Below are 13,155 nucleotides of genomic sequence, written 5' to 3' on the forward strand. Positions count from 1 at the left end.
ATGTATTCAATGTATGGTTATTCTAAAACATTTTTAGAAGGCATCTAGTGTGCTTAAATACACTATGCCATGTCAGCAGTTGATTCATGTCATGTCCCATGAATAAAGCTATAATGCAGCAGTTTGAGGATCATACCTGTCCAGCATCTTGGTACTGGCCCGCTCCAGCTTCTCTAAGATCTGAGGGAGCTGTGTGTCATCATCACACGATGGACCCCAGCCAAGGACACGCGCCAAGTCATTTCCAGTGCCCAATGGCAACACACCAAGCTGACACTGTGAGGGGAAATACATGCTCACAGTAAAACATTTCTATCAACATGCATCATGCATGTTTCATATTTTGGTCCTACAACACTTATGCACTGTAGATATTTACAGTACACCACCAACACCCTCAATCTCACCTGTTTATGAAGACTGAGTTACAACACTTATGCACTGTAGATATTTACAGTATAGCACCAACACCCTCATTCTCACCTGTTTATGAAGACTGAGTTACAACACTTATGCACTGTAGATATTTACAGTATAGCACCAACACCCTCATTCTCACCTGTTTATGAAGACTGAGTTACAACACTTATGCACTGTAGATATTTACAGTATAGCACCAACACCCTCATTCTCACCTGTTTATGAAGACTGAGTTACAACACTTATGCACTGTAGATATTTACAGTATAGCACCAACACCCTCATTCTCACCTGTTTATGAAGACTGAGTTACAACACTTATGCACTGTAGATATTTACAGTATAGCACCAACACCCTCATTCTCACCTGTTTATGAAGACTGAGTTACAACACTTATGCACTGTAGATATTTACAGTATAGCACCAACACCCTCATTCTCACCTGTTTATGAAGACTGAGTTACAACACTTATGCACTGTAGATATTTACAGTATAGCACCAACACCCTCATTCTCACCTGTTTATGAAGACTGAGCTTGTCAATCTCTGATAGTACCCAGCCCACACTGCCATCTCCACCACAGACAAGAATTCGGAAGTTATCAAACTTCTGGAACAAGCGGAGTCTGCAATCAGATAAAATAAAAATGCCAAATAAAAATGACAGAAATAACTAAAGGTCAGCCTCATAATGAAGGCTTTGTCCATACACACTCAACTAAGTCTTCATCACAAAGGTATCAGCAGGTTATCAATATCAATATACAGGCATTAACATGGTAGTATAGACCTACTGCAGTGGATAATAACATGGTAGTGAAGACCTACTGCAGTGGATGGCAACATGGTAGTCAAGACCTACTGCAGTGGATGGATAATAACATGGTAGTGAAGACCTACTGCAGTGGATGGATAATAACATGGTAGTCAAGGCCTACTGCAGTGGATGGATAATAACATGGTAGTGAAGACCTACTGCAGTGGATGGATGGCAACATGGTAGTATAGACCTACTGCAGTGGATAATAACATGGTATTATAGACCTACTGCAGTGGATGGATAATAACATAATAGTGAAGACCTACTGCAGTGGATGGATAATAACATAATAGTGAAGACCTACTGCAGTGGATGGATAATAACATGATAGTGAAGACCTACTGCAGTGGATAATAACATGGTAGTATAGACCTACTGCAGTGGATAATAACATGGTAGTGAAGACCTACTGCAGTGGATAATAACATGGTAGTCAAGACCTACTGCAGTGGATGGATAATAACATGGTAGTCAAGACCTATTGCAGTGGATGGATAATAACATGGTAGTCAAGACCTACTGCAGTGGATGGATAATAACATGGTAGTCAAGACCTACTGCAGTGGATGGATAATAACATGGTAGTCAAGACCTACTGCAGTGGATGGATAATAACATGGTAGTCAAGACCTACTGCAGTGGATGGATAATAACATGGTAGTCAAGACCTACTGCAGTGGATAATAACATGGTAGTAAAGACCTACTGCAGTGGATGGATAATAACATGGTAGCATAGACCTACTGCAGTGGATGGATAATAACATGGTAGTCAAGACCTACTGCAGTGGATGGATAATAACATGGTAGTCAAGACCTACTGCAGTGGATAATAACATGGTAGTAAAGACCTACTGCAGTGGATGGATAATAACATGGTAGCATAGACCTACTGCGGTGGATGGCAACAGGAAATCAGGAATGGCTGAACTCTGTCAGGGAGGTGTTTTAATTTGCAAACAGGAACTATTTAACTCACCCTAAATGGGGTCCTCCATTCACCAGATCAAACACTTGGGCTGGATTCAGCAGCTGTTTGAACCGTCGCAGAAACTTCACCCCTTGATTGTCACCACTTTTAGAGTTGACAAAGACCAGGAGAGGACTGGCGCAAGATGGGGGACATGTGGCTTTCCAGAAGCCTATCCCAAAAAAATTGCAAAAGCAAACTATCAAACTATTTTCAAATCATCAGTGTTGGTACAAGCATATTAATATAAACGTATTACAAGAAAGAAAAGATACATCAATGATGGCTTTACACTTTTTCTATACTTGTCTGTGACTTAAAACATATGAGAAATGAATGTACAAAACTGAAATACATATTTAAATCTATAAAGCATGCTGTGACATTTAAATGGTCAACTGAAACACAGTGCAATGTACACTCATTTAAAATATCAGATATCAAACACATTGGCTAATTCAAAGCCTGTTCTGATGATCACTGATATTAACAATAACATACAAGGATCTTCTTTAAGGCACCACAATGTGAAGTTATATTGTCTGAAAAATGCTGCAGTACTGTTCATCACTTATGAATTCATACTGTGGACTATGAATTAATAATGCAGAGTGCAGCTTTGAAAAGCAACAACAGTGGAATGCCGTCATTGCAGTGGAATGCTTTCATCCAATGCATTATGAGCTCTGGTGATCTGGAGACCAAATGATGGCTTCCCAAGTATATACATGTACTGTAAACACAGAACTGAACTGTGCTGAGCACCATACCGTGGTCAGTGAAGGGCTGGATATGCACGGTTAGTCATGTGCTGCATTCATTTCCATGATTACAGCATTTGACTACACTTAAAGCAGCAGGGAGATAAGAGTGTATTTCTGCCTTAGAGTGCACGTGCCAGAGTGAGCTGAATATGTCTACAGAGTAGGGGAGGTTGCATTTTTCACATGCATACATGGACCAATAAAGGATGTCCTTAAGTGCATCTGGTATAGACATCTGGATGAGAGTCAGTTTATGCAGCTAATCAGCAGATTATGAACGTGTGTGTGCAGAGCTTGGGTGTGCCTTCATTTTTCTAACTATCTAGTTACGGTCAAGCCCTACAGTATATTTCAAATGACATGTAGTGTGTTGGGGATGGAGTTGCATATCTCCTCAAATGGAAGATGACAGCAATCATCTTCAGTTCTGCAATCCTAGTCCTCCTCTCTCAGTCTCTCTTTTCTCAGCAACCAAGAAGGAAGAGAGAGAGGGAGTGAGAGAGAGGGAGTGAGAGAGAGGGAGCTAGAGAGAGGGAGCTAGAGAGAGGGAGCTAGAGAGAGGGAGCTAGAGAGAGGGAGCTAGAGTGAGAGAGAGAGAGCTAGAGAGAGGGAGCTAGAGAGAGAGAGAGAGAGCTAGAGAGAGGGAGCTAGAGAGAGAGAGAGGGAGCAAGAGAGAGGGAGCTAGAGAGAGAGAGAGGGAGCAAGAGAGAGGGAGCAAGAGAGAGAGGGAGGGAGCTAGAGAGAGGGAGCTAGAGAGAGAGAGAGGGAGCAAGAGTGAGGGAGCAAGAGTGAGGGAGCTAGAGAGAGGGAGCTAGAGAGAGAGAGAGGGAGCTAGAGTGAGGGAGCTAGAGAGAGAGAGAGAGAGAGAGAGAGGGAGCAAGAGAGAGAGGGAGGGAGCAAGAGAGAGAGAGGGACGAGAGTGAGGGAGCTAGAGAGAGGGAGCGAGAGAGAGGGAGCTAGAGAGAGGGAGCGAGAGAGAGAGAGGGAGAGAGGGAGCTAGAGAGAGAGAGAGAGAGAGAGAGAGAGGGAGCAAGAGAGAGAGGGAGGGAGCAAGAGAGAGAGAGGGACGAGAGTGAGGGAGCTAGAGAGAGGGAGCGAGAGAGAGGGAGCTAGAGAGAGGGAGCGAGAGAGAGAGAGGGAGAGAGGGAGCTAGAGAGAGAGAGAGAGAGAGAGAGAGGGAGCAAGAGAGAGAGAGGGACGAGAGTGAGGGAGTGAGAGAGAGGGAGCTAGAGAGAGGGAGCTAGAGAGAGAGAGAGGGAGCAAGAGAGAGGGAGTGAGAGAGAGGGAGCGAGAGAGAGGGAGCTAGAGAGAGAGAGGGAGAGAGAGAGAGGGAGAGAGAGAGAGGGAGCTAGAGAGAGGGAGAGGGAGCAAGAGAGAGGGAGTGAGAGAGAGAGAGGGAGTGAGAGAGAGGGAGCCAAAGAGAGGGAGCCAGAGAGAGAGAGGGAGTGAGAGAGAGGGAGCGAGAGAGAGGGAGCTAGAGAGAGAGAGAGAGAGAGAGAGAGAGAGAGAGAGGGAGCAAGAGAGAGGGAGTGAGAGAGAGAGAGGGAGCAAGAGAGAGGGAGCCAGAGAGAGGGAGTGAGAGAGAGAGAGGGAGCAAGAGAGAGGGAGCCAGAGAGAGAGAGGGAGCCAGAGAGAGAGAGGGAGTGAGAGAGAGGGAGCGAGAGAGAGGGAGCTAGAGAGAGAGAGGGAGCGAGAGAGAGGGAGCAAGAGAGAGAGAGGGACGAGAGTGAGGGAGCGAGAGAGAGGGAGCTAGAGAGAGAGAGGGAGCAAGAGAGAGGGAGCGAGAGAGAGGGAGCCAGAGAGAGAGAGGGAGCAAGAGAGGGAGCGAGAGAGAGGGAGCCAGAGAGAGAGAGGGACGAGAGTGAGGGAGTGAGAGAGAGGGAGCCAGAGAGAGAGAGGGAGCAAGAGAGAGGGAGCGAGAGAGAGGGAGCGAGAGAGAGAGAGGGAGCGAGAGAGAGGGAGCGAGAGAGAGGGAAGTCACGAAGCTGCAACACGTGCCAGCAGCAGCCCAGAGCCAATTAAGATGCTGCTCTCCTCCAGAGCTCTGAGCACAGGCTGAGGAAGAGGGAGAGGAAGGGAACCTTCACATGTGAGCAGCGTGGTGGGGGGGGCTAATGGAGGATAGTCTCTGCTCTCCTTCAGAGCTCTGAGCACAGGCTGAGGAAGAGGGAGAGGAGGGGAACCTTCACATGTGAGCAGCGTGGTGGGGGGGGCTAATGGAGGATAGTCTCTGCTCTCCTCCAGAGCTCTGAGCACAGGCTGAGACTGAGGAAGGGAACCCTGGATGTGCGCTGCGTGGTGGGGGGTGGCTAATGGAGAATAGTCTTTCCACAATCCCTTCCTTTGTCCAGCATGTTACTTATCGGTCTTTCTTTCTTTTTAATCAATCTGTTTTATCAATAAAATTGAGCACTAAACTGATTATTTTGTACTGCCTATTTATCAAGCATTATTCAAACTGTCCAATAACATGTGACTGCTGGACCTGAGACATCAAGTTCATTGATTGTCCAATGTATCCCTACCTCATTTCCAGCTAATCATTTGTTTCTATGTTTAGCATCTTTGATTAGAATGGACATGCAGTATTCAAAGATGCTGTAGCTGACATCATGGGAAGTTAGTCTAAAGAATGTCAAAGCACTTCAGATTTAGAGCTATCCAGATTAGCCTGACCATTACAATTAAAAGAGTTCTAAAACAGAACCGCTAATGCACAGTGTGCTATTACTACTGAAATTACGGTTGGAATCCACACATAATTTAATACAATTGTTGTTTACCTTCTTGAAGGTAGTATTATCAGGGGTAAAGCATATTTGATTGATGAAAATAAAGTTGTCCTTGTGTCCCTGTTTTAAGCAGTCAGGTGTATGATTTATATGCGTGTTTATTTTCCACTAACTGCCCTTCGGTCTGAAACGGAGGACAAGTTGCCAGCCTACAAAACTCAAAACAATCACTCGTTCCTTGTCCACCTGTGAACAACAAGTCAATAACCTTGTCCGCAGCTGTCCTAAGTTTGACACCACAGCCCTCGCATATTAGCTCTGCATCAGGGCATACTAGACATAATGTTGCCATATTAACTGCACCAAATCCCAAGATTCATACACTTAAGTATGACCACGCAATACAGGCAATTAACAGGGTCAGCATACCATCTGAATCAATACTGTTGAGTGCAGTGGGGGGGATGATGGAGACTTTACACTGCCCAAGAGGACACTTCCGTGGGTACAGATCCATGCAGGCAGTGTGTACCTGTCCAAACACACAAATACATCACACTGTTCATCACTCAACATCCCATTCAAAAGTGCATCACCAGAACATACTTAAATAGGTACAAATAGGTACTCCATTGTCTAACACCTAACAAAGTTGAAGCCACTAGTAATATTGCCTTATATGCAGGAGGATCATATAAACATCTCATTTTTCCACCCTCATATTAAACCAACATATCTGTTTCCTACATTTAACCATTCACTTATCAATGTCTTGCAAACCATCAAGCCAGCCTCCAATCCATGCATTTATGTATTCAAAACCCAGACAAAACCCCCCAGAAATGACTAAAGTTGCCCCTTCCCTTCTGAATGGGTGTTCTACGGTGGAGCCCTTCCCTTCTGAATGAGTGTTCTGAGATGGAGGCCTTCCCTTCTGAATGAGTGTTCTACGGTGGAGCCCTTCCCTTCTGAATGAGTGTTCTGTGATGGAGCCCTTCCCTTCTGAATGAGTGTTCTGAGATGGAGGCCTTCCCTTCTGAATGAGTGTTCTACGGTGGAGCCCTTCCCTTCTGAATGAGTGTTCTGTGATGGAGCCTTTCCCTTCTGAATGAGTGTTCTACGGTGGAGCCTTTCCCTTCTGAATGAGTGTTCTGAGATGGAGCCCTTCCCTTCTGAATGAGTGTTCTACGGTGGAGCCCTTCCCATCTGAATGAATGTTCTGCGGTGGAGTCCTCACCATGGCCTTGCACCACAGGCAGCGCCAGTCCTGCAGGCGGAGGACACTTCCACAGGTTTTGTCACACACCGCACACTTGGCACTGACAGGTAAATTCCCTTCCAACCATTGATGTGGCATCGCAATCTACAGGATATCAAATGTTTTAGAATGTCATGGGTTAAAAAACACTAGCATTGCAACCTACAGGATATCAAATGTTTTAGAATGTCATGGGTTAAAAAACGCTAGCATTGCAACCTACAGGATATCAAATGTTTTAGAATGTTATGGGTTAAAAATGCTAGCTCCCCTTTACCATCCCCTGTACTTCATTCACACTATTATTTATTCTCTTTTTTTACTTGCCTACTATTTTACTCATAAGCATTTCTTTATAATTACTGTGTTTGATGCGTACACAATGACCTTGCTGCTGCATGGTGGGCTGCATATTTGTTACAGTACTACCTACCCCATCCTCATCCTCAATGATATCTTTTCCAATGGAAGCCAATGTTGTCCATTTACAGTTATTCGTGGCCCTGACAGCACATCTTTTGTGGGCTTTGAATTTACACACTGTAAAAAACAAGGGGAAAGGGCAGTGTTTTATACAAGATGTAATACAACCGTCAGGGTATATATAATAGCTTATACATTCAGCTTGGTCATCTGTGTTAAGCATATCATAGTTCAGAAAATCAGGTTACGGTGTGAACACTGCTCATATAACCATAAACACACACACACACACACACACACACACAGACACACACACACACACACACACACACACACACACACACACATACAGACACAGTCACACACACACAGTCACACACACACACACACACACACACACACACACACACACACTCACACACATACAGACACAGTCACACACACACACACACACACACGCAGTTTTTGTTTCTGAGTGAATGAAACCCAATAAGCTAATGGCTAGCAGTAAATTGCATTGCAGGTTTAATCGGATTAAGAATGTTCATCTTGCTGGGTCTGGAGAGAAGAAATTGATTACCCGACTTCTGGTGTGACCACCTCTTGAGCAATGACCTCCACTTCAAATAAGAGTTGCTTTCTACTACATCTAATTAAATATTAGATGTAAGCAACGCAGTGTAATACACACTAAAACTAAACTAAAACACACACCAATATATGCCTGGAGGGTCCCAGAAGACATAAAAGTACTAGTAGATCAGCCTGTGATTTACCTTATCCAATGCACAACTTCTATTTCAAAGCAACATTGTGCAGGTTTTTTGTACATAGCAAGTTTCATAACATCCTCAGAATCATGTTGATGCTATATGGTCATGTGAAGGAGAGATGAAAACACTTTCCAATAGCTGGCATGGCTCATCACTACGTAGATCTGTGCTAAGGCCTGGAAAACCAGCAAAGATGTAGGAACAGCTTTTAGGGTACAATGTACACAGTACCAACTCTGCTGCTGCTGCTGCTGCTGTTGTTGTTGTTGTTGTTGTTGTTGTTGTTGTTGTTGTTGTTATTGTTGTTGTTGTTGTTGTTTACCAGGCAAATATGTTGGCTGTTAGGTAGTTAGCTCACTGGTTTTACACATGATTGCATAAAGCCCATTTCATTAACCAAAGCCCTACCTCCTCTGCCTGGGGCAGGGACGCAGTGGCAGTAAGAGTTCAACAGCACAACTTCTACTGACTGGTGCGTTCACCTTGACGCCTTTTCAAAAACTATTCTGGCAAAACTAACAACAGCAGCTGTAATGAGAAAATGGAGCATGAATGGAGATGAATCACTATGCCACTATGCCAAGAGTGCCATCATAAGCACAAAGACCAGGTAAAGTCTGGCACAGACAACATTCAGTGATTAATTAAACAAATTCCTTTCCTCCAACAACAATGCTTGACTGCTTCATTTGAATGCTAAATATTTGTATCACTTTATCTTGTGTGGCGCTGACAAACAGCCATAAACAATTATGCTAATGGCCACTATCAGCTTCAATCCTAAAGAATCAATGGACTCTTAAGGAACATCAAATAAACTCATTATAATTTCTCACAGCCCAGCAATGGACAGGATGCTTTTATCCAATTAGCAAATGAAAAACACTTAGTCTTCCTTTGTTTGAGTCAGAGATGCTCATCAGTCTTTCCGTTCTAGCCACTGTAGATATCTTTCTCCATAAGTAGGACTTTAAAAGGGCTCTATGCAATCATTTTTGTAATTGCTCTATGCAAGTACTATTGTATATTTCCAAGATTGAATTTGTGTGTCGCTGAAGCAGGAAGAGGTATAAATGGTAAACAATGTAGTTTAAAGTATAAAACCACCAAAAATGAGGTTTCCCTCAAGTTGTTTAATTCATCTTAGCCTCTTGTCCCTTACAGCGTCGACAGTCTCTTGCCTAAGCAAGAACGTAGCCCTTAATACATACAAATTATTTCTATACCTGCCATTTATAATATAATCCTGTGCAATTCCTTGTTGAATTGTTTTCAAATTGTTGCAACTTCATTTCTCCTTTAAGTCAGGCCATGTTGACTGAACTTGCTTGCCTTTTTTCAATGTTTTGAGGAGCATAGCAAATCTAAAGCACAATATGAGAACCACCTGTATACCTTTGGAAGCCATTGGGGTTATTTGAAATTCTCACTGATAGAAAAGCATAAAAAATGCACTTATACGTACAAACAAAAACAGAAATACAAATGACACTGCTGTCCAATTGCACTGATTCTTACCATATTTAATATCCTTTAAATGTTTAAATACTCATAGTTTACATAACTGGTGATTCCAGTCTTTTCATTCCAATATCTCTGCCGGCTCCTAGAGTGCTAATAGGCTGGTATACCAATGTGCCGATGGAAAAGGTGAAACCTTCTTACAATATCTCAGAGTGCTAATTAGCTGGCATACTGATGTGCTGATGTAAAAGGTGCAACCTTCTTATTATATCTGTGTTGGCTACAATGAACCATTGCAGATGCCAATGGAGAGCAGAAGATTGGGGCGCTCTGGGCACCTACCTTCACATGAGAGGCCGTGGGATGTGACTCCGGAGAGGCTGTCCCTACAGACATTGCAGAAGGTGGGACGGGCATGGGAGCAGGCATACCAGTTGTGCATCCCTGAGAAATGTTCCACATTAAACTGTGCCGTCTAGTAAAGGAGAGGTTAAAACAAATTGGCACCACCAGGATAAGACTTTTTAGCCCCTCAAAAGAAGCACTTTTACAGTACCTACAACAAGCTTTCACCACACTCAACAGACTGACAATATGCATCCCATTTCTCAATAAATCTTTGACCATGCTACTACCATTTCTGCAATTGGAGGGGGAACTGCCAGAGGAATATCATCAATCAATCCATATCTGATTAACAGCAGATCATTATATCTGTCCTCTCTGTTTTGGGGTCTGCCTGGGGCTGCCACATTTTGGGACAGAGGGGTGTGGTATTGCAGATGGTTTAGGTAGACAGTCTTATGTAATCATTTTTACCCTCTTGGCCAAATCAAGACAATCAATATATACTACCATCAGAGTAACACCATCAGAGATCAGGATTGTTCAAAGTGATTTTTTTTTGTCATCAATCAAGTATTCAATAATCAGATGCAGCACATTTTCTGTAATTATGATATATATATCTTTGAAACATGGAAAAATAAAGAAGCAGTGAAATCAGTATTCAAAAATGAAAAAAAAACAAAAAAAATATTTGTCTATTTATACTTTATGTTTTTCATATCAAGTGTGTGCTATTCTTGTTGTTATTCTGCCATATTTAAACATACTGTGCAAAAATAAACGTAGCAGAGCTTTTCATATATTGCTGTAATGCAATTTTTCATATATAAACACTCCTAATTCTGCAGCTTCCATGCATTAAGAAAAAGACATGCAGACTGATATAATAGCATGTTTATTTGGCTCACTCTATAATGCTACAATCATTGAAGAGAAAAAAACATTAAAGGTCAAATAAAAAAGGATAACTCATCATAACAGAACACACAAATCATCTCTATTGCATACCTGAGCTAAGAACCATGACCTCTTCCTTATAAACACTGAACTCAAAATCAGACAACAAACATGTTGAGCTATGCTGCTGCAGACCCTCAGAAGCGAAACAATGGAGCTTACCTCATAATGGTCTCGCGACTGGACTGACTTCAGGGAACTGATCCAATCCTCCATCTCTTTCCTGTTTTCAGCACACAGAATGAGCCTTCGAAACGGCGTGATTACCTGAAGCAGGAAAGGCAAGACATCCGAAAAACGATCAGGCTGGCTGGCTGGCTCACTCTGCTGCAGCCTGCCTGCCTGCAGAATGTGAGGACTACAGACGATTCCCTTTATTTAAGGCACGAGCCAGACAGACAAACCTCCCCTTTCTCCTCCTCCCACTCATCCCCTCCCTCACGCAGCTCTCTTGCCAACTCTCCCTTCCTTTCTGAGCCTGCTTGACAGGAACCTGTACTGACAGGCAGAATACCTTGGAAAATGCTATAAGCCAGTGATAAAAAAAAGCAAGGCTCTGCAGTGCAAAGCTCCTGACAGACAATCCGGTGCTGTTAGTATGCTAATGATTTATTTAATGCTTTATCTTCAAATCGTTTTCCCTCACCCAACCAGATGCTCTGTGATGTACATGCAAAATGTCACTCTAGCCGGAGAAGCTGTATGGAGAATCACCAGTACTGCAACAGCCTCTAATTAGACAACAAAAACACCCCTGCCCCTTCACCCACACTGTCAGGAGGATGTGCCACTGATACCAGTGAATCCTACAATTTGTCCCCTGGCAATTTAAGGCTGTGCGACACAAACACACTATCTATTCAAATATCACATGAAATACCTTGGATAAACATTTTTTAATTCTGACTGCGACATCTTTCGTGTTAAAACAGAAACAGTCTGAAAGAGAGTGGTGAGGAAATGGATTTTCGATTTGCCGATGAAATTCAACAATCATTCCACAGCAACAATTACAAACAGACTTGACAGTTGCGTGTTCAGTTAGCTTGTTACTTAGCTGACTGGACACAAGAAACAAGCTTTGTGTCAGAGAAGGATAACTGCTTGCCACCAACACTAGCCAATTGAGGATGAGATAGATTCCATTGAAGAGAACAACAACCCGCTGCTTGAAGGTAGAGAGCCATACATGCTGAAGTGAACACAGAAGGGGCGGAGATAACAGAATGATGCTGAATGAAAGCTTGAATTACTGTATGATACCTGTCCTTAGTTACCTGTCTTGATTCTGCCACTCTGTAATATAGTCGTTGTATTTTATCTTTAGCGTTATTTGAGCTACAATACAGTGGTACTAGAAAGCGAACTCCTTAATGATTCGAGTAGAGCTCTTAGGTCCATGGACTAGATAGTAGATGTGGCCCAAATGTAGCCAATGTTAAATCCAGGATAAAACATTTCTCTTTTCATGTGCCTATGATTTAAATCTGGAAGTATACCTATAGGGTATTCTCCATCGGGAAATGACGTCTCAGGCTTACGGCGGAGCTCTGTTGGTAGGTCTATTTATAGGCTCCATGTATGTGACACGCTCTATTTTTAGCCTTTTGCTAAATTGGCTCTATCGGGCTCTACTGCAGATTCTACAAAGGATTTGATTGGGCTATTGCTCTATGGTTCTCCATTTGGTGCACTGAAAGAGATAAACACAGAGTCAGAGCTACATCCACTATGTTTTTATTCTATTTTATGTATTTTCTTTTAATTCTGCATTGTATGTTTTAAATGTTATCTTCTATCGTTTACCACTCTTAGGTTTTTTCTTTGGTTGTTCTTTAGCTTTCATAAATATAAAGCACATTAAAACATAAAGCACCTGACAACATAAAGCACATTAAAACATAAAGCACCATATGTGTGAAATGTGCTATATAAATAAACTAAAGTAAAATAAGCCTAAAATGGGCAAACAATAAATGACCATAGTGTTTAAAGGTATATGAATCACTTAGGGATGTTAGGACAATACTTTTTTGTATTTGTGCTTAAATACATAAAAGTATCTGTATTTCTATTTGTATTTGTGCATTAATACATAAAGTATCTGTATTTCTATTTGTATTTGTGCATAAATAAATACAAGTATCTGTATTTCTATTTGTATTTGTGCATAAAGAAGACCACCCAAAGGACTCTATCTGTCAAGGAACTGACATGCCTATTTT

The 13,155-nt window shown here is 42.5% G+C and overlaps 1 protein-coding gene across 1 annotated transcript in view; it reads right to left on the reverse strand.

Annotated features, from left to right (window-relative positions):
• Positions 1-13,155, reverse strand: part of dgkh (diacylglycerol kinase, eta) — a 55,505-nt gene that overhangs the window by 20,938 nt on the left and 21,412 nt on the right. The window contains exons 5-12 of the mRNA XM_080838652.1: positions 11,093-11,197; positions 9,968-10,100; positions 7,399-7,505; positions 6,945-7,070; positions 6,137-6,239; positions 2,221-2,383; positions 940-1,048; positions 137-276 (exon numbers count right to left, since the gene is read on the reverse strand). Of these exons, the coding sequence (XP_080694778.1) occupies positions 137-276; positions 940-1,048; positions 2,221-2,383; positions 6,137-6,239; positions 6,945-7,070; positions 7,399-7,505; positions 9,968-10,100; positions 11,093-11,197 (986 nt within the window). The remainder of the gene's footprint in view (positions 1-136; positions 277-939; positions 1,049-2,220; positions 2,384-6,136; positions 6,240-6,944; positions 7,071-7,398; positions 7,506-9,967; positions 10,101-11,092; positions 11,198-13,155) is intronic.

The sequence above is a fragment of the Sprattus sprattus genome, assembly GCF_963457725.1.
Source record: "Sprattus sprattus genome assembly, chromosome: 5".
NCBI lineage: Eukaryota > Metazoa > Chordata > Actinopteri > Clupeiformes > Clupeidae > Sprattus > Sprattus sprattus.